Below are 19,880 nucleotides of genomic sequence, written 5' to 3'. Positions count from 1 at the left end.
TTAGATCAGTTGAGGCGTCCGTCTAGACCGTCTTGGCATCAGCCTATCTCGTCCAGACTCACTTAGATATCTACATAGGTTGAGACTCACTAAAACATAAAATAGATAACCTTAATTTTGTATTTTTTTTTTAATAAATTGTAAGAGACTTGTTAAATACTTAAATAAACACACATTATATGTTTGTTCCCATGTTTTCATTATGTTTCAACACTTCATAATATATGTCATTCTGTTTTATAATTTATGATGTAATTATATATATTTTAAATATAAACAGACATTTATTTACACAAAATATAACAAATTTACTTAAATCTGCCCAGACGCCCACCTAGCCGCCTAGGTGCTATGTTTCAACCCGCCGCCCGATTAGCGCCTAGCGTTTTTTAGAATCTTGATCAGCCATTGAAGTTTAAATTTGTGTGTACAGGGGCTTTGGATGGGAATCGTTTGTGGACTTGTTGTTCAACTAACAGCACTTGTGGTGGCAAACTTACGCACTGATTGGAATAAAGGGGTAAGTTCAGGACACTTCGTTTCACCATGCTAATACATTTTGTCCATTTCAGGCAGCGAAGGCTGCCAATTGTGTTCGGAATACCACGTCAGCCATCGACAGTGCGACATAGGTAATTTTATGAGGCAGATCAAAACAACTATTTTCTTCTGTTTTCGATAGAAATGTATTGTCATGAAAAGAAAAAAAAAACAATTAGAAAATCAGTTAGAAAGGAAAGAACTTCATTTGTGGACTTGTAATGACACTCAGCAAAATTCAATGGCGAGCAAAACTCCCCACAAGTTTTTCTTGTTTCGTGGATCCTAAAATTGAAATAATTGCATTCTACTTTCCTATTTAACATCCAAATAACACAATATTTGTGTTTATACCATACTTCACCGACATTTCTATAATATAGAATTGCACTACAAATCTGAATTACTAAACTCTTGAGTTTCGATTACAAGACAATTATACGAGACACAGAACATGCAATAACATTAGTGTATAGGGTACAATCTGTTTCAAAAAATTGGGGCTGTTTAAAACTTAGCATAGTTATGTCAACTGAAATGCTCGCCGGACCCAAATTTCTCGTAGCAACGTGGAGATCATGAAGCCAATTCAACTTTACTACTGCACACGGACAGATGGTACAGGTGAGACGGGTGGTTCTTCTCCCTTGATGTTTTCTCCAGCTGCACAATCGGGAGAAGGAAGGGGCTGCTTTGTTTCAGTTACGTGATCAGGTGAATGTGGGGGCTGCTGCCCCGCGTTCTCACCGTTCTCGGGATGAAAATTAATGGGGAACTTTGTGACCCTCGGCTTGTCCGCTAAAATGTTTCTCTGAACCCTATCAACCAACACCTTAGAGGGAGGTTCCTCCCTCAGCTGCTCATCATCATAATCATTGTTCACATAGTACCCCACCCTAACAAACTCCTGCCCCAGATAAGAACATGTCAATAGCAGTACCGTGACACCGATGATATCTTCCTCGCGTATTTTTGATGGATCTGGAGGGTCTGCCTGCCATGAGACCAAGACATGCACACGCACACACATAAACAGATAGGATTCAGTTTCACATCGATTTTGGATCCCGAAACAAACTCATGAACTCGGAACAAGGAATCGAGGTAATTACCTGAAAGACGAAACGGTAGTTGCCAACATTGACAGGACCAACAAGCACACTCTCCAACATTTGGTCATAAGTTTCATCTTCAGCAGATCCCACATATATCAGCTTCCATTCCAAGTCTGTAATAAATTGGATAGTATCACATGCCAAAATCATTGACGTTGCAAATAAAATTAGGGTCATTAATCAGTAAAAATTAATGATCCTAATCACTAATCTAAGGGTTAGATTTTCAATCAGTCCTTTAATTTAAAAAAACCCGATCTTTGAAATCTCTAGTTGGGCAAATTATGTTAAGAACCCTAGCTAAATCTCAAGCAAAACAAAACCCAATAAAATTTCCCATAAATTCAGCTAATGCATTAAAAAAATTAAGTTGAAGAATCATGGGTTCGATAAAATTACCGTCTTTGAGGGGAGTCAAGCACTCGTACGAGATTTCAAACTGAAAAGGGCTGAGGAATGCGGCCGGATTGTCCAGAACGGCGACGTTCGTAAGGTTGACGGCACTCATATTCTCGGAGCGAATCAAGACTCCGTTGCTTCCTTGAATGCACCAATCCTAGCCGTCGATTGGATATTCCAAAATTAAATGACCCTAGAACGGATTTTGGGCGATGGAGATGAGCCCGGGGGCTGGCGGCGGAAGGAGGAGAAGGGAAAGAAGGAGGAGGCGGCTTAGATTGTGAGATGTGAAGAATTGGGAATTGGGATTCGCATTTTCCAGTAAACATACTTTAGTACGGGACTTTGGCGGGAAAATTGGTACAGGACTTTGGCGGGAGTTTTCAACTTTGTTAGGATTTTTGCCGATTGGGAATTTGCCGATGTGGGGTCATTGTTCGGGGCTCAGTTTACCCGGCCCGTTAGTTTTTTAACCCGACAACGAACCCAAATCCACCAGTGGGTCAAAGCTTCTTGCTAATTGTTGGGCCCATACTCGACACGTGGACCGGCTCAAATACGAGGGGAAATTTTTTGTGAGGATAGTGAATATTTTCTAATCACATCTATTCATTGTATATTGTATTGTCAATTTTAGTCAAGTATTGTTTTTATTCAATTTTAAATAAAAAATTAAAATGATTTCAGACAGTATAATGTATAATAAACGAATGTAATTGAAGTATCATTTGAGATCCTCATTTGAATTATAGCTCATCTGTTCTAAATTAAAATTAATTTACCTTCTTCTGAATATTGTCTCTCCGTCCTTAGATTTGTCAACTATTATGTCAATTTGAGGTTTAATTTTGTATAATATAATATTTTAAGCTCATTATATCTTTGTTAAGTTTCAATTTCTCGAAATTTTTTCTTACAACTCAAATTATCAAAATTTCGGTCAAATATTTTTGCAAATATATACTATGCCTTAATAGTTATGTGCAAAGCACGTCAGGAAATTAAACTGTGATAAAATTGAACATGAGGATATAAGTGCTTTAAAATAACTGAAATAACTTTTAGAGAACATGTTTTGGAGTTGTAAAAGCATTTAAAGTGGTTCTTGGAAGAAGTTTCAGCTTTTCGATGATTTATTTGAATTTGTACTAAGTATTGATTCCAAAATTATTTTCATAAAAAACGATTTCAATTATTTTAAAAGTATTTCTAAACAAACTCATAATATTTATTGATATAAAATGCTCTAATAGTTGGTTATGTGCGTTGCACATCAGGAAATTAAGCTGTGACAAAATTGATCACGTGGATATAAGCACAACTTAAAAAATTTTGAGGGCTCAAAATAAAATTGAATGTTCACTGGACAAAAGTAGATGCAATGTCCAAAGTTTAAGGAACGTTGCTAAAATTTGGTATCTTCACTCTTATTCATGTATGATCTTGAATTAAAAATTATGAAATTGTTACTAAATTGCATTACAATTGTAATTACATGAAATTTCGAACTTGTGACATGTTTTAATATCTAGACTAAGAGCTAGTCGGTTAACTTTTACAATTCAAATTACGTTATTTCGACTTTTCTATTTTAATTTAATATTCACTTTTACTTTCAATATTATTTTTCAAACACGAGAAAACAATTGTGCGAAGGCAAATCTAAAAACATGTTTTGACTTCATGTTTGTTACCTGGTTTACTGGAAATGTGGAATCACCGTACGACGGGAGGGCACACGGAGCTCGTAAGATTAATAAAATTAAGAAATTAAAAAAAAATAAATTAAAAAAAAAAAGGAAAAAAGAAAAGAAAAGAAAAGAAAAATGAAACATTAGGGAGTGTTTGGCAACGATCCCCGGCTTTAACCTCCACCACCCATACTTGCGGAGAATTGCCGAAAGGGTCAAAAATAAAAATTGAAAAAAAAATTTATATTCCAATTTTGGGGCTGAGTAGCTGTACATATAGCATCGGCACCTCGGCTCAACAAACCCTAGTCTTTTATTCCACACTCTCTCTCTGTGCTTTCTCCATCTGAAGCCCCAACAAAATGGCCTCGCGAAGGCTTTTATCCTCTCTCGCCCGGTCCTCCGTCCGCCGGGCGCCGTCCAAATCTTCGATCTCAACGCCGAACCCGAGGGTCGCATCCCCATCTCCGTCTTCCCGATCCGCTTCTCCCTGCGGCTATCTCCTTAACCGCGTCGCTCAGTACGCGACCGCCGCCGCGGCCGAGCCCCAGACGGTTTCAGCGTCTCCGAAGAGCAAGGATTCCGGGAAGGGAAAAATCACCGACGAATTCACCGGGAAAGGCTCGATCGGGCAGGTGTGCCAGGTGATCGGAGCCGTCGTCGATGTGAGGTTCGAGGAGGGGCTTCCCCCGATCTTGACCGCGCTTGAGGTGCTGGACAACTCGATCCGGTTGGTGCTCGAGGTGGCTCAGCACTTGGGTGAGAGCATGGTCAGGACCATTGCTATGGATGGGACTGAGGGGCTTGTGAGAGGACAGCGCGTGCTCAACACCGGTTCTCCGATCACTGTAATCTATATATTCTTGTTATCCGGTCTATTCTTACTGATTTGATGAGAAATGTTAGGGTTTTAGTGTTCGATGGCAAAATGTTGACTTTGGTGATTGTATTGATAGAAATGAGATGGGTTTTGATTGATTTGTGAATTGGCGTTGGGGTTTTTAGATCTGGGTGTTACTGCTGTTGGTTGATTTATGGTACGCATTTTTGTAGTGTAATTGTCGTTAATTGATTTACACTTGGGGATTCTGCTGTTTAAAGCTTTGATCTTTACTCAGGTACCTTTCAGGGTTCAAAACTTCAAGTAGTGCATTCAATGTTAGCCATTAGAATTACACGCGTCCTCAACAACTAGATTTTCTTCAGATTTTATGTGGACAAATTGTGATCTTTTCGTCGGAGTTTTCCTATTTATCCATTTTAGTTTTTATCATTTAGCATTCTGTTTAGATGTTTTAATGTGCTTATTGTTTTGGTGTTGATTATGGTGTTTAGATTGTCCTTGGATTCTGACTTGGATTTTGGTTTTTATTTGCTATTTTTAGGTTCCTGTTGGAAGGGCTACCCTTGGGCGTATCATGAACGTCATTGGAGAGCCCATTGACCATAGAGGCGATATCAGTAAGAAATTTGTAAAACTTAAAATAAATAATCACTTGATGGTGTTGTGTGGATATTCTGTTGCAATATGTTAATGCATTGCACTCAAGCTTTCTGACAATTTCTGTATGAACGCTCCAACAGGCACCGATCACTTTCTGCCCATTCACAGAGAAGCTCCTGCCTTTGTTGAGCAAGCAACGGAGCAGCAGATCCTTGTTACTGGAATCAAGGTATTAGCATGAACCTTTATTGTCATAACTAATGTAATAGAATTCGATCCTCTTAGTGCTTTTCTTCTCCACTGCCTTTGGATTCTATGTGGTGCTGTGTATGTTTAGTATACTTATGTTATCTGCTTCATATACAGGTCGTCGACCTTCTTGCTCCCTACCAAAGAGGAGGAAAGATTGGGTTGTTCGGTGGTGCTGGTGTTGGAAAAACTGTGCTTATTATGGAACTTATCAACAACGTTGCTAAGGCTCACGGTTGGTTTTTTTAAAATAGCTACATGTTAACGAACTTGTTTGGTTGTTTTTTCCCGTTGGTTTACATATACTTGTTTCTTGGGTCAGGTGGTTTCTCTGTGTTTGCTGGTGTTGGAGAACGTACTCGCGAGGGTAATGACTTGTACAGGGAAATGATTGAGAGTGGTGTCATTAAGCTAGGTGAAAAGCAGGTAGCGACTGCATTTGCATGCCACCCCATTTATATGCATTTGTTACTGTTACTGTTTTCTGGAGGTTGTTCCTTATTTGCCATTCTCCTTTTTGTTTTATGTCAGGCTGACAGCAAATGTGCTCTAGTGTATGGCCAAATGAATGAGCCCCCTGGTGCTCGTGCTCGTGTTGGTTTGACTGGGCTCACTGTGGCTGAACACTTCCGTGATGCTGAAGGGCAAGATGTGCTTCTATTTATTGACAATATTTTCCGATTTACCCAAGTAAGAATTCTTGTTTGGGAACTATTGAAGATTATATGTCATCAGAGATTAGAGTTGCATATTCTTAATGATCTATTTTTTCTCTGATCCATCCTGCAGGCAAACTCAGAGGTGTCTGCTTTGCTTGGTCGTATCCCATCTGCTGTCGGATATCAACCTACTTTAGCTACTGATCTTGGGGGTCTTCAGGAGCGTATCACAACTACCAAGAAGGGTTCCATCACTTCTGTCCAAGCTATTTATGTGCCTGCTGATGACTTGACAGATCCTGCTCCTGCCACTACCTTTGCTCACTTGGATGCCACAACTGTGCTGTCACGACAGGTCTGTCGTGTCTTTATGGACTAATAGTAAAGCAATCTTGTGATGCCATCTTTTACCAACTTTGGTGACGTTTTGAATTGAACAGATCTCTGAGCTTGGTATCTACCCTGCTGTGGATCCTCTTGATTCAACATCTCGTATGCTCTCCCCTCATATTTTGGGTGAGGAACACTACAACACTGCTCGTGGTGTCCAGAAGGTTCTTCAGAACTACAAGAATTTGCAAGATATTATTGCTATTTTGGGGATGGATGAGCTTAGTGAAGATGATAAGTTGACTGTTGCCCGTGCTCGTAAGATCCAACGGTTCTTGAGCCAGCCGTTCCATGTTGCAGAAGTTTTCACTGGTGCCCCTGGAAAATACGTGGAGTTGAAAGAAAGCATTACCTCCTTCCAGGTATCCCCTTTTCTACCTTCCCTCTCTCCAGTTGGCTTGTCTCCATATTATCATCTCAATTACTGCAAATATATCTGATTCCGAATGTGTGATAGTTCCTGTCCAATTTTTTTAAACAATGAATTTTACGTGCAATGTATGAGTATTAACATGAGAATTAACCTGAAAGAGTAGGTAAGCTTAATGAAATTCACTATGATAGGAGACGGTTGTTTATTGAAATAATTTTTTATCTTGATAATCCATTTTTCATGACTAGGAAAAAGTGATATATTCTTAGTTCTTTTGGCTATCCATTCGTGATCAATTCGAAGTGGGGAATTTGCTTGCACGAATGCTTCTATTTTCAATTTAGTTCTTCTTATGTCTTCTCACAAGTAATACCAACGCTTAAAAACGGTGGTTTTAGATTAATGATACAAGGACTTGTGAGGCCAAACTTCATATATTTGTACTTTGTAATTTTGTATTGACAGGGAGTGTTGGACGGAAAGTACGATGACCTTCCAGAACAGTCGTTCTACATGGTTGGAGGTATTGAGGAGGTCATTGCCAAGGCAGAGAAGATTTCCAAGGAGTCTGCTGCTTAATCATCTTTTCTGTTGTTTTATCTTGATAACTGCGAAAACCCGAAATAATTTAGATGCCGCTGGCATTGCCAAGCAAACAGGATTTTCTTTTTTGAGGCAAAACTGTATGAGCATTTCCCGTTTCAGATTTAAGCATATTGCAGCAGGGTGTGAGAGAGAAATGGTGCCAATGGGCCTATCCCCTTCTTTTTTTCTCTTGTTCAATAAGGGGAAGGAAAAGAAAGAGGACGACGCGTGTATATTGTTCTTTTTTTTTTTTAATTTTTTGTTCCTGTTCAAATTTAAAACGTTTGAATTTCGATGCAACTATGATTGTTAAGTTGTAAACCCCCGTCTTTCGTGTTAATTACTTGAAAGTCGAATTTGCTCGTCTTCGTAATGGTATGTCTTTGCGCTCGTCCTTGTTCAATCTTGTTCGTTTGTGGAATGCTTTCAAACGAAAGATTATTGTGCGCTTAAGCGCAGCTCAAAGACAATGCTTTCGTCTTCACAAACTCGATGAATTTAAGCATATGTGAAAATCACTTCCCTTTCCGCCTTAGAATTTTAAAAAATAAAAGAAATAATTAGCAATTCATTCATCTAGTGGTTGCGATCACCTGCTCAATCAGTTATCCTCCTTAAGTCCAGGATATAACAAAATCATGCCACGTGGACTTAGGACTATCCAATTACCAGTCTAACCTCCTCAAACCCTTCCTCGAGCCTTCGAGACGGTTGACTCTTGATTCCTCACCAGCTTTGGCGCCGGCATTGTACGGACCCGGCCACACAATAAAATCCTTGAAGACCCGAATCCCACAGCCATGTCACTTGCAATCTTCCAACCCGCATCGGTGCCCCTCCGCTCCCATGCACACCTTAGCTCCCCCCTCCCTCCGATGTCTATCCTACGCCGCCTCAACCCCCACCACCTAAAACTACGCCGCCACCGCTTCGCCAGCGTTGCCGCCGCCGTACGCCAAGACACCGCGCTCTGGACCCCGGCCCCTCTCTCCGAGATAGAACCGGCCGCAGAGTCGCTCTTCCACGTCCGCGTCGACCTGTCCGACGCCCCCGACCTCGCCTCGTCCCACACGCGAGCCGGCCAGTACCTCCAGCTTCGCGTCCCGGATGAGTCAAAGCCCTCGTTTCTAGCCATCGCGTCGCCTCCATCGTTGGCGGACGCAAAAGGCGTGTTTGAGTTTTTGGTGAAGAGCGTGGCAGGGTCCACGGCGGAGCTTCTGTGCAGGCTCAAGAGAGGGGACGTGGTGGAGCTCAGCCAGGTTATGGGGAAAGGCTTCGACATTGATCGGATCGAACCGCCGGAGAATTACCCTACGGTTCTCATATTCGCCACAGGATCTGGAATCAGGTTAGCAAAAAAAAAAAAAAAAAAAATCGAATTTATGTGATTTCAGATGCATTGGACTTGATTTCTTCGAGTTTTTAAAAGCAATTTGACATGAAACAGCTCTTGAATATGTGCAGTCCAATCCGGTCTCTGATCGAATCGAGGTTTAGCGCCGATAAGAGATCCGCCGTGAAGCTATTTTATGGCGCTAGAAACCTTGACAGAATGGCGTATCAGGTACTTATAAACCATTGAATTCTGTTTATTTATTTATTTATTTTAATTTCCCCAATTCAATTTACGACTGTGATTACCTGTAATGTCTTACAGGATAGATTTAAGGACTGGGAATCTTCAGGTGTTGAGATTGTGCCGGTATTATCACAACCCCATGGCGGTTGGACGGGACAAAGTGGTTATGTGCAGGTAGACCTTCACCCCATGCGCTCTAAGTTTCATTCAAAGTGGTTCCGCTTCTAAGAGCGGAATTAACGCTTTCTGTGGTTATACATTTTCAGGTTGCTTTTTCCAGAGCCAAGCAAATTTATAATCCTCCCTCCACAGCTGCTGTGTTATGCGGGCAGAAGCAAATGACTGAGGTATCCTTACTGTTCTCGTTCACATTTCTTAGTTTGCTTTTGTTGCATTTGTTATCGTTATATTTCAAGTATGAGTGTACTTGTTTATTTGACTATCGGGTTCATATGAGATCATGTGGCTACATGGTAATGAAAACTTATATTCAGCTGAATGTCGTTGTACAACGGTTATGGCCGGACTGGCTGAATCCCTTGTGTCTTTTTGCATGTTCAAAGTCGAACATGGGCTTGAAGATAGATATTGTTCTGTGAATATATAACTTTGAAGTCGGACAAGAACCTATTCTTGAGTCTTGATCTGCGCCAGACAAGGTGCTACCATTGTCTTGTTTACTAGTTTAACACACAGTTTAGGTGTAAATAATTTGTTGCAACACCACCTAATGTAGTCTTTCCCCCGAGGAAAATTTTGTTTGGCCTCTAGGGTTCCTCTTCAATAAGAATTTTGCTCTAGGGTTCTAACTTCTAAGTGTAAGTAGTAAGGATATTTGAAAATGCTGCACGCTTTAATGATCTTGGACCAAGCAATTTTACTTAAGGAAGCAAGGCTGTTTACGAACGTACGTGACACCTGTTTTTGTGTGAAAAAGGTGACATTCATACTTGCATGATGCGTGTAAACAAAGAAAAAAAAAAAGAGCTTGTTCTCAATCTAACCATATATCATCTGCTTAGAAGAATCTGTTGATTATGAAACCAATCTCGGCCGTGGTTTCTGTGGGATTGTTAATCTTCGCTACGTCCATGCAAAGCGAGTCCATTCGTGTAAAACTTATCAAGTTCTCTTGGCATCTGCTAATTTTCTTGTCTATTGTTTCTTTACCCAATAAAGGTTTATCTTCCGGGCCGTCATAGAGTCACTGTTTATGATATAAAATGGCCCGGTTGCCATGTGTTCAATGATCCACCTACCTGGATTAGGATAGCTCTAATGGTTGATGTCCTTGGTGTATGTAAGTTGCGTTACGAGTAGGGTTAGGTTGTTTGGGGTTCTTTTCCCCCTTCGTTACCCAAAACGGCCTGCCTTTATCTGAGTTAGGTATACTGCATCCATCACCTACTGAATTTTTGTACCTTGGTCGATTACACGTAAAGAGAAATGTTGGATAAAAAGACTAACCCCGGGGAGTGAGGGGTCTCGTGTTTCACATAAATGCCGCGTCATTGATTTGTGATGTCTGTCCGTGTGGTAAGTATTGAATGCTAACGATCCTATTTCCATGCGGAGGTAACATTTTGAAATGCTTTTCTTTGCAGGAGGTTACCTCAATTCTTGTAGCAGACGGTGTATCAACTGAAAACATACTGAAGAATTTCTAACCAATCTATCAAAGTAATATTGTTGTATCGTTATTGAGTGACACTACCGATTTGTTCCCCACGGCTGAGGATAAATTATCCCAGCTTGGAAAAAGGAAAATAAAAACAATTTTGGGAGATTCCGACTTGTAAGCATCTATGTTATTTTTTGTCATGTTAAATTTGGTTTGAGATCAGATCAGTCACGCTGGCATCCAGAAAATCATGCACCAAAACCTAATTCGTAAACGGAACAAGTTAAGCAAGGGAAAGGCAACTGAATTTAATGGAGCAAGTATAAGTACAGATGCAGGCAACCGAGAACGCAGTAGTTCAGAGGTGGGAGGTTCCCTGGGAAAGTAAATAAAGTCCAATCCAGTGAAAGCAATAACCGCAAATTAAAGGGACGTCTACTAACTGTTATTATCGGTTGCATTTGCACTAGCATCTTCTATGTGCTTTCCGTTGGGCTCACCTGAACCCCGAGGATGGTTATCTTTTTCCTCTTTTGAGTGGTGGTGACGATGCTTGTGGTGATGATGGCTATGGTGACCACTTCTCTTGTGCTTCAACTGTTTATCAGCCTCGTCGCGGTTGTCATCTGATGACTTTCCCAGAGATCTGCTCCTTCTGCCGCGTTTGTGGGAATCAGGATCTGATGATCTTGAATCAACACTATGCGATCGTGATCGCCTATGACGTTTATGGTGTCTTGCGTGCCTTTTCCTTCTAACCTCACCATCCTCATAACTTGACTCAGGGGAAACAGATCTCAAATGCCTTTGGCGTTTGTGGTGCTTAGCATGACCCCTTCGGATTCTTCTCTCGTCCTCATCACTATAAGAACCAGATGATTCTGAGTCTGACCTGGGGTGGCGTTTGTGGTGCCTCGAATGACTTCTCTTCACTGTATCACTATCATCGTCACTGGAAGAATCCGGACCAGAATCTGATCTAGAATCATGATGCCTGTGCTTTTTGTGGCTTCTCTTCTTCCTCTTCCTATCTCCTTCGTAATCACTCTCATACCCATCACTGCTATCATCACTCGAGCCTGAGGAATGTTTCTTTGGCTTTCGCTTGGATTTCTTCTCCTTCCTCATTTCACTGTCACTTGCATCGGAGTGAGTTCGCTTCTTGTGCTTCTTGTGAGTTCTTTTACTTGACCTTCTTCTCCCATCACTTCTGTCAGTGTCGCTATCGCTATCAGACTCTGACGCAGATCTTCTCTTATGCTTTGAAGATTTCAGCTTCTTCTCTTTGGCTTCGGCATCAGCTTTTGCCTTAGCAGCAGCTTCTAGTTTCTGCTCCCATTTCAGTGGGGCTTCTTTCTTCTCCAAAGCTCTTTTCTTTTTCTCCTCAACCAGCTGCATGAACCTCCTGGTGTCCATTTAGATATAAAAACCAGGACAATATCTGCATGTTGGTACGACGATGACCGGAAGTGCATCTCAAAGAAGAGAAACAAAAATGTTAGTTCCTTGACATTTTTATCTTAGCATCGCATATACAGAAGACAAATACTAAATGCACATCAATCAGTTATTTAAGATCAACCTACGAGTTTACAAAAAAGAACCCTAATCATAATGTTCTCTTTCCCTACAAAGTTCCAGGTATCACAAGTCGGTCATATCTGCCCTCTTCCATTCACACATCTTACGTTCCATTGTTTTTAAGCCTCGTAAACCAAACATTCCAAATCAGTCCTACACCAAGTATCTGACAATCGTTCCCCGACTAAGAAGTTAAAACAACAAAAGTTTACAAACAAAACAAAAGAATGCAAATCCATTCGGCCAAGAATAATATCCGCAACATGAAGTATGAAAATTCTCACATCAATAAAGAAACGGAACAAAAATCTGGAAATTCAATTCAGATTTCTTACCTTATATGGAGCAAACAACAGCTCTACAGACCAAAAGTCCAGCCTCAAGACCTTAAAGCTACAACTCTCCTTCCAAACAAGCCTGCAAGTGCAAGCTAATGCTTTATTGTCAGATATCAAAAAACCCTAATAAAATTTTCAATTCTTTGCATCACAATGAATTGAAATATTTACGAGCACGCAATTTACTTTCTATAACTAAAGTTATCTTCATTTTCTCAGTAACCAAACAAAAACTCCGAATGAACATACATATAATAAATCCCCTAATCATTAATTAATTAGAAAGTCAGTTTAAGCACATAATATCAAACCTAGAGACCCGCTGAACATTCAAAGACAGAAACTTTAGGATCAAACCCCCAAATTTTACGATAAATAACAGTTCAAAGCAGTCAATGAAACAAAGGAAAACCCTAAATTGACAATAATTGAACGAGTTAACAGGATTAGCAGCAGTTACGTACCTGTAAGAAGCGAGAGAGAGAGAGAGGGAGAGGAAGATCGAAGAGATCGAATTGGTCGACTCAGGAGAGAGAGAGAGAGAGAGATAGAGAGAGAGAGCTCTAGGGCTTGACTTTTGGCCTTGCAGAAACGTCTTAGCGTTGGGGGCTGTCGGTTGGTGGGTGTATAAATAGATAGAGAGGGACGCACACGGAGCACGGCACAAGGCACACCCACTTTAATTACTCGGGTGAAAGGACTATAATGCCCCCTCTTTCTTACTGTGGAAAACTCCCCAATTTTCTTTTTAGAGAAAGTCTGTTCCTATATTTTTCAGCAAATAAAATGAAATTTAATTTTAATATCTAAATTGCTGAAATAAAAGGAACGTAATTTATTAAATATTTATTTTGGTAAAATTTTTTAAGAATATTTTTAAAATCTGATATTAGCATAACTCTTTATTTTAGTTGTCAAGATTTAAAATCAAATGAAAATGGTTCTGAGTTTATTACTATCAATTATTTTGGTAATTCTGTGAAAATTTTGTTAAATGATCAAAATGATTGACGATAGACAAAGTTATAAACCACTTCGATTTCAAATCTTAAAGATTAAAGTTAAGAGTTATGCTAATTTTAAATATTATTATGAGTAAAACGCTGAAATTTTATTTTAAATATATTCCAACGAGAAAATAAGGAAATTTCTAATTTTCCCGTTTGCTTTGTGAGGAAGGAAAATAAAAAGACCGACTTGGTCAATTTCACTCGTTAAAACTCTCGACTCTCTCTCTTCTTCGTCTTCAATTTTTTCTTTGAATTCATCGATTCGATTCCAAAACCCAAAAGATGGCGTCTTCCGCCTCCGGCACCGCTACTAACGTCATGCTCGCCATCTTCGAGAAGAAGACGACCCAAATCGACCTCTACCGCCCTCTCCGCAACTACATAGCCTTCAACTACTCCGAGCGCGAAGCCCAGAACCTAGAAGACGACCTCCAAACCGTCAAACAGCTCCGCTCCGACGTCGAGCGCCAACCCGACCCGTCGCTCACCACCCGCCGCGACCTCCTTCAAAATTACTTCAAAGCCCTCTGCCTCGTCGAGACCCGCTTCCCCATCTCGCCGGACAAGGATCACATCAACACCGTCACCTTCGTCTGGCACGACGCCTTCAAGAACAAGCAGAAGGCTTCCCAGCAGAACATCCACCTGGAAAAGGCTGCCGTTTTGTTCAATTTGGGCGCCGTGCACAGTCAGATTGGGCTCTCCTACGATCGCGCTACCGTCGACGGTCGCCGGCAGGCGTCGCACGCGTTCATTGCCGCGGCTGGGGCGTTCGCGTTTCTGCGGGACAACGCGGCGACCAAGGCGTCGATTGGGACCTCGACGACGGTGGATTTGTCGGTGGAGTGCGCTGGGATGCTGGAGAGGCTGATGCTGGCGCAGGCCCAAGAGTGCGTCTTTGAGAATACTATTGCCAAAGGGAGCACGCCAGGTGTTTGTGCCAAGATCTCGAGGCAGGTGAGTGTTGTATTTTGCTTGTTTGATTGATTACATATTGGGTGTTAATAGTGTAGCTAGAACTTCATATTGCTTGATTGATTAAATTGAGGCTGTGGGTGTGTTTGAGTAAAGTGACTCTGCTATGAAAATGTTAATTGTTTTCATTTATTTTATAAGTTGTGGTAGCAGAGAGGAAATGGATCATATGGCTGTGGGGAAGCTGATTGCTTTCGGTATTCTGTTCGCAAGTCGGGGATTTTTCCTGACTTTCAACAAATACCATATAAACTATATTGCACCAAAGACTACATTAATACTCACGGAATTGCACATTTAGTTGCCTCTGGACTACTGTGTTTTTTGGGTTTCCCTTGAATCCTAAATGGTAGAGAAATAATGATTCCATACCAGTTTTAGTGACTCACTTGGTTTTGTTGTGAATTGATTTGAGACGCATGTGGTTACAGGTTGGGCTGTATTACGAGGAAGCTTTAGCGACATGTAATGCTCCGCCCTTGTACCAGCATTTTGACAGGGCCTGGATATCACACATGCAGTTAAAGGCAGCTCTCTTTTATGCAGAAGCTTGCTATAGGTATGGTATAGAGCTCCATGAGAAAGAAGAGATTGCAGAAGAAATTGCACGGTTAAAGAGTGGGATTAGTGCTTTGTCTGAGGCTAAGAAAAACACAAAGGGGGCTGCTGCACAGATTCTGGACGCAATTAGTAAGTTAGATGTCCATTTGAACCGTAACCTGGAGAGGGCTGTAAAGGAGAATGATAGAGTTTATCTCATGAGGGTTCCTTCCCCTGATTCCTTACCACCTCTTCCAGCATTTTCCATGGTGAAGCCTTTGGCAATGAGTGAGGTCCTGGATGCGAGCAAGGAGAAGATGTTTGCTAGTCTTGTTCCAGACAGTAGTGCAAAAGCTCTTTCCAGGTACACTGAAATGGTTGATGACATTATCAGAACACAAGCAGAAAAGCTACAACAAGCCAGTGAACTGACCAGAGTAAGGCTCAAGGAAATGGACCTTCCGGAGTCTATTCTTGCATTGGAAGGGAATTTTACTCTTCCTACAGATCTTAAAGAAGACGTGGAGGCAGTCCAGATATGTGGAGGCCCTGCTGGTTTGGAAGCTGAGTTACAGCAGCTTAAGGATTTGAAAAGGGTAAACCAGGAAATGCTGGTACAGATTGAGGAACTCTTGCAGAAAGAGGTCAGAGAAGATGCTCAGTTTAGAAGCCAATTTGGAACCCGGTGGACGAGGCCGCAGTCAAGTACTTTGACAAAGAGCTTACAGGATAGGCTAAATAGGTTTGCAGGGAACTTGAAGCAAGCTGCAGATAGTGATGCTCGGATTGAGCGCTCGGTCAGAGAACATTCAGCTCTCATGTCAATCCTTGATCGTCGTCCGGTAATTCTCTTGGAATTCTTCTTGTTCATGTTTCTCAAGTGCCTTCTTATACTTCTTAATTCATTTATTTCATTTTGAATTTTGTATTATTGTTCATTTTAATAAAATTTATATTGCATATGGAACTTTTGTCCATTCAATAGGCGGAAGTGCCCTTGTTTTTCATTTGTCCTCGTTTCTTAACCGATGTTAATAATACATCCCAATTTACCAACAATTGATTTCATCGATTTATTCTTCTCTTCTCTCATTATAATATGTTTATTTTTTCATATTGACATGCTCCTTATTAGTTTTTCATATTGACATGCTCCTGATTCTCTTCCTCCTCTCCCTCTCTCTGAAAGTTCATAAATTAATCAGGCTTAGTATATTTGAGTTATTTATCTCATGTGTGTCGGTGTCACACCTTTCTAAATGGTTTTATGTTCTTTCTTCTCGCAGATTGAATCTGCCCTCCCAACTCTGGCTAGGCCAATAATGTCTTTGGATGCCAATGAAGATGCTATTTTGGGGGCCCTGAAGCAGAGCTTGGTAACTTTTTTACCCCCCTTTTTGCATCATCTGTAGAAGGGTTACATGAATAACTCATATGGTTATTCCTGTGTATTTTTATGGATTTATGTCTTATGATGCGCCTTTTCTTTTCTTAAGGTCTGATTGTGGTGAAACTTGTCTACGATTATAATCCCATGACTGTGCAGTGGTTCATCTAATATTTATCTGAATGTAGGCATAATGCTGTATCAATTTTATTATATATTAGTTTCGTGTGTGTTTGTAAATTTGATTACTCATATGAAGCTCCCCCCCCCTCCAAAAAAAAAAGAAAAAAACCCACACACAAGCACATATTTATATAAACTCATACATAGTTTTCCCGTTGCATTGTACCGGAGAAAGGATCAAACTTCTTTTCTAAACTTCTAACGTGAGTGGTTTGGTCATTGCTAGTATTATTACTTTTACATTTTTAACCGTCTATGCTCAATGCAGAGGCAACTGGAAACCCTTGGTGCTCAACGAGCTGGTCTTGAAGACATGCTTAAAGAGATGAAAAGAAAGGTGTGTTGATTATTTGATTGTTGGATGCAACTTTTTGAGAATATCTTTTTGTTCAAGCAACACTTCATGATGAGCTTTGTCAATTGTTAATGATGCCTTCGTTTTTTAGTTTAGTGCTTTGTGTGCTTATTATTTTTATGTGGCCTCAGGATGATATACTCCCTAAGTTGATGACATCAACTGGCTCCTATGAGGATCTTTTCAGGAAGGAGATATCTAAGTATGATCTTATAAGTGAAGACATTGCCCATAATATTGAGGCACAAGAACAATTATTGCAGCAAATCCAGGTCTGTTTCCTTTTTATTGTTGTTGGACTTTCTTTATGCATATTTCTTCATTTTTTCCCCACATCTATTTTGAGTGTGCAATTGGTAATGTCGTACATTGAGCAGTACCTATCATTTTAATATGCAACTAGATTGACTGGACGATATTCTTGTCGTATCAAAACCTTTGGTTTTGTACATTTTTGCGCTACTTATTTTTAACTTACCAAAGAGCAAGTCAGTATATTGTGGTTTAAGATATAACTGAATAGACAACATTCTGATGGAATCAACACCTTTGGTTTTGCACATTTTTGTTCTATTTATTGGTAACTTTCAAAGACCAAATTGGATATATTGTGGGTAGAGGGATAAGGTTAAATAATATGCGGTGTGGCGTACTCTGTGGCTTAATTCTCTTCATCATCTTGGAAGAGGTCTGATGAGAAAATATATGCTATACTGGTACTACCCTATTATTCTTTTTTGTTAAAAGAAATGAAATGCCTTTGTCAAATCAAGTCAGTTGCCACTTGCCATATTATCATTTGCTTACTAAGGAGCTGTCTGTCATTTCATGTTTTGTAGATTCATCCTGTAGTATTTTCTATGAGTTTTGAAAATTCCTTTCCTTGTATAATATTCCTAAATAAATGGAAATGGATTTAAGCTCTCAAATATCTCATGATCAAAATGTGTGTTTGTCATCTGCAGGCCCAAAATGATGAGTTTGCTGCAATCTTCAATCTAGAAGATTATAAAGGTAGGTCTTTTATGCTTTAAATGGTTTGTATGCTTTAAGGTAACACCTATTGATGCATTATTTAGTCGTAGATGTTCATTGGTTGTATTATTCTACCCTTGATGACCTTGATAAATGCTTGGGCCTGTGGGTTGGGTGAGGGTGCACGTCTACCTTTTGGAGTTCACTTATATCTCAATCTGGAAAAAATTGTTTCCTTTACCATGGGACGAGAGACGGTGTAATCTAAAATGTCCAGAATGAGATCTCAACATGTTATTGACCCCGTAACTGATTATCATGTTAACTAGTAAATGAATATATGGCAATTTAGAAACGTTGTCCCCTGATCACTTCGTTGGATAAAAGACAGATTTATGCCTGCAAACAATCTGGAATATTGCTTATTCTGACCCATGTGTAACATGGGTGTTTTACATGCTTATTCAATGATGTTTCTCAAGTTTTTATTTGCTCTTACCTCTTCTGCTCGTCATGATGATATCTCACAATCTATTATTTCAAGCGCCTTTTTTCTCTGTTGGCTGTTTTCATTGTCATATATTGAATATGTTTTAGGGAAGTCCTCCGATTATCTTACGACATAGAATCTATTTCCTTGCTTCTGTCATGCTATCTGTTTGCATATCATAATTAAAGTGGAGTATTCTTATCTTTTTCCTGTTTGTTTCCTTCTCATTTTGTTCCAGCATCTCGTGAGAAATGTTACAAGCAGATTCAAGCTGCCATAGCAAAGTTCCGCGAAATTAAGGAGAACATAAATGAGGGCTTAAAGTTCTATGTTACTCTTCAGGTAATTTTGAATAATGTGCACTTTACTTTATAGCTATTTGAGATCACTATTTTCTTTGTTATGGTTGGATCTCTTCCGGTGTCTGCTGTGACAGCATGCTATCAATCTTCACCTAGTTGTGTTTGAAACTTATTTCCATGACTTCGTGTTCCGGTGGTTGATTGCTTTGTCCGTCTTCAACAGGATGCAATAACGAATGTAAAGCAGCAGTGCAATGACTTTGTGATGACTAGAAACATTCAGTGCAAGGAAATGATTGAAGATGTCCACAAAAAAATGGCAGGCCTCAGTTTCCAGGATACGAAAACCACAGGTGCGTACGACAACAACTATCGTTCTGTGGGACAACCTAGTTCACAACAGCCAACAGATCCTCGTCCTCAAACCCCACCATACTACCATCCTCCTGAGCAGCCAGCAATGGCTGGATATACTCACCCTCCCCACTATAGCTCAACGCAGCAGATGCCATCTCCTTACCATGTGCCACCACAACCTATTAGTCCATACGCGCCTCCTCAAGCTGGTAGTCCATACCCACCTCCTCAAGCTGGTAGTCCATACCCACCTCCACAGACCCAGCAACAGCCACCTGCAAACCATGACTATGGTCAACCTGCTTATCCAGGGTGGCGTGGCCCATACTACAATGCCCATGCACAACAACCTGGATCGCACCCTCGACCTCCTTACACCATTCCAGGTCAATACCGCCCTCCTCAACAGGGTGGCTACTATAAGCAACAATAGCGTAGACCTGGGTACTATTCGCTGTATTACAAAGTGTTGTGAATTTTGTCGTTTGGATGAATTCCCGGTAGAATGAAGATGTAGTGTTTGAGATTGTATAGTCTATATCTCTGGAATATTTCGGGGTGACTGGTTGTTTTACTTGACGCCTTAGGTGAAGGGCACATCTCGTTCAGACTTTGTTTTTTCAGTGTATATCTTGAGCATATTTTGATATATGTAGACGTACAGAAAATAACGAATTCGTGTATTTGAAGTATTTATGGACCAGATTTTGTCATGTTGTCTTGTAATAAGTTCAATTTTATG

At 40.4% G+C, this 19,880-nt stretch overlaps 5 protein-coding genes across 5 annotated transcripts; 3 read left to right on the top strand and 2 right to left on the bottom strand.

The window, feature by feature from the left end:
- Positions 1–831: 831 nt before the first annotated feature.
- LOC103947066 (probable histone chaperone ASF1A) lies at positions 832–2,366 on the bottom strand. The gene is made up of 3 exons (XM_018647423.2): positions 2,055–2,366; positions 1,653–1,768; positions 832–1,534 (listed from the first exon to the last, which is right to left on the bottom strand). Exons 1-3 carry the CDS (start codon positions 2,161–2,163, stop codon positions 1,139–1,141), a joined length of 621 nt encoding a protein of 206 aa, XP_018502939.1. The 5' UTR covers positions 2,164–2,366; the 3' UTR covers positions 832–1,138.
- Positions 2,367–4,041: 1,675 nt separating this feature from the next.
- Positions 4,042–7,785, top strand: LOC103947063 (ATP synthase subunit beta, mitochondrial). Its single transcript, XM_009357906.3, has 9 exons — positions 4,042–4,593; positions 5,131–5,206; positions 5,330–5,418; positions 5,556–5,673; positions 5,761–5,864; positions 5,970–6,128; positions 6,228–6,452; positions 6,538–6,849; positions 7,326–7,785. Exons 1-9 carry the CDS (start codon positions 4,108–4,110, stop codon positions 7,437–7,439), a joined length of 1,683 nt encoding a protein of 560 aa, XP_009356181.1. The 5' UTR covers positions 4,042–4,107; the 3' UTR covers positions 7,440–7,785.
- Positions 7,786–8,125: 340 nt separating this feature from the next.
- On the top strand, positions 8,126–10,810 carry LOC103947062 (fruit protein pKIWI502). Its single transcript, XM_009357905.3, has 5 exons — positions 8,126–8,793; positions 8,910–9,009; positions 9,103–9,198; positions 9,291–9,371; positions 10,629–10,810. The coding sequence occupies exons 1-5, from the start codon at positions 8,246–8,248 to the stop codon at positions 10,689–10,691; spliced, it is 888 nt and encodes a 295-aa protein (XP_009356180.2). The 5' UTR covers positions 8,126–8,245; the 3' UTR covers positions 10,692–10,810.
- Positions 10,811–11,083: 273 nt separating this feature from the next.
- Positions 11,084–13,086, bottom strand: LOC103947061 (transcriptional regulator ATRX homolog). Its single transcript, XM_009357904.3, has 3 exons — positions 13,029–13,086; positions 12,562–12,643; positions 11,084–12,086 (listed from the first exon to the last, which is right to left on the bottom strand). The coding sequence occupies exon 3, from the start codon at positions 12,059–12,061 to the stop codon at positions 11,084–11,086; it is 978 nt and encodes a 325-aa protein (XP_009356179.1). The 5' UTR covers positions 12,062–12,086; positions 12,562–12,643; positions 13,029–13,086.
- Positions 13,087–13,856: 770 nt separating this feature from the next.
- On the top strand, positions 13,857–19,851 carry LOC103947059 (vacuolar-sorting protein BRO1). The gene is made up of 8 exons (XM_009357902.3): positions 13,857–14,531; positions 14,981–15,931; positions 16,376–16,465; positions 16,928–16,996; positions 17,146–17,286; positions 17,980–18,028; positions 18,718–18,821; positions 19,005–19,851. The coding sequence occupies exons 1-8, from the start codon at positions 13,857–13,859 to the stop codon at positions 19,569–19,571; spliced, it is 2,646 nt and encodes an 881-aa protein (XP_009356177.2). The 3' UTR covers positions 19,572–19,851.
- Positions 19,852–19,880: the final 29 nt, after the last annotated feature.

This window comes from the organism of the source record quoted next, unplaced genomic scaffold, assembly GCF_019419815.1.
Source record: "Pyrus x bretschneideri cultivar Hongxiangsu unplaced genomic scaffold, Pyrus_bretschneideri_v1 Contig63, whole genome shotgun sequence".
Lineage (NCBI taxonomy): Eukaryota > Viridiplantae > Streptophyta > Magnoliopsida > Rosales > Rosaceae > Pyrus > Pyrus x bretschneideri.
The sequence above is the reverse complement of the archived record's forward strand: the minus strand, read 5'-3'. Positions and strand labels throughout refer to the sequence as shown.

Coding starts and splice junctions, on each gene's coding strand:
- LOC103947066 (XM_018647423.2), bottom strand. CDS start 2,163: ATGAGTGCCGTCAACCTTACGAACGTCGCCGTTCTGGACAATCCGGCC. Junction 1,769..2,054: donor CTTGACTCCCCTCAAAGACG/GTAATTTTATCG, acceptor AATTTATTACAG/ACTTGGAATGGAAGCTGATA. Junction 1,535..1,652: donor ACTACCGTTTCGTCTTTCAG/GTAATTACCTCG, acceptor GTCTCATGGCAG/GCAGACCCTCCAGATCCATC.
- LOC103947063 (XM_009357906.3), top strand. CDS start 4,108: ATGGCCTCGCGAAGGCTTTTATCCTCTCTCGCCCGGTCCTCCGTCCGC. Junction 5,419..5,555: donor TCCTTGTTACTGGAATCAAG/GTATTAGCATGA, acceptor CTTCATATACAG/GTCGTCGACCTTCTTGCTCC. Junction 6,453..6,537: donor CAACTGTGCTGTCACGACAG/GTCTGTCGTGTC, acceptor TGAATTGAACAG/ATCTCTGAGCTTGGTATCTA.
- LOC103947062 (XM_009357905.3), top strand. CDS start 8,246: ATGTCACTTGCAATCTTCCAACCCGCATCGGTGCCCCTCCGCTCCCAT. Junction 8,794..8,909: donor GCCACAGGATCTGGAATCAG/GTTAGCAAAAAA, acceptor GAATATGTGCAG/TCCAATCCGGTCTCTGATCG. Junction 9,010..9,102: donor TTGACAGAATGGCGTATCAG/GTACTTATAAAC, acceptor AATGTCTTACAG/GATAGATTTAAGGACTGGGA.
- LOC103947061 (XM_009357904.3), bottom strand. CDS start 12,061: ATGGACACCAGGAGGTTCATGCAGCTGGTTGAGGAGAAAAAGAAAAGA.
- LOC103947059 (XM_009357902.3), top strand. CDS start 13,857: ATGGCGTCTTCCGCCTCCGGCACCGCTACTAACGTCATGCTCGCCATC. Junction 16,997..17,145: donor TTAAAGAGATGAAAAGAAAG/GTGTGTTGATTA, acceptor ATGTGGCCTCAG/GATGATATACTCCCTAAGTT. Junction 17,287..17,979: donor AATTATTGCAGCAAATCCAG/GTCTGTTTCCTT, acceptor TGTCATCTGCAG/GCCCAAAATGATGAGTTTGC.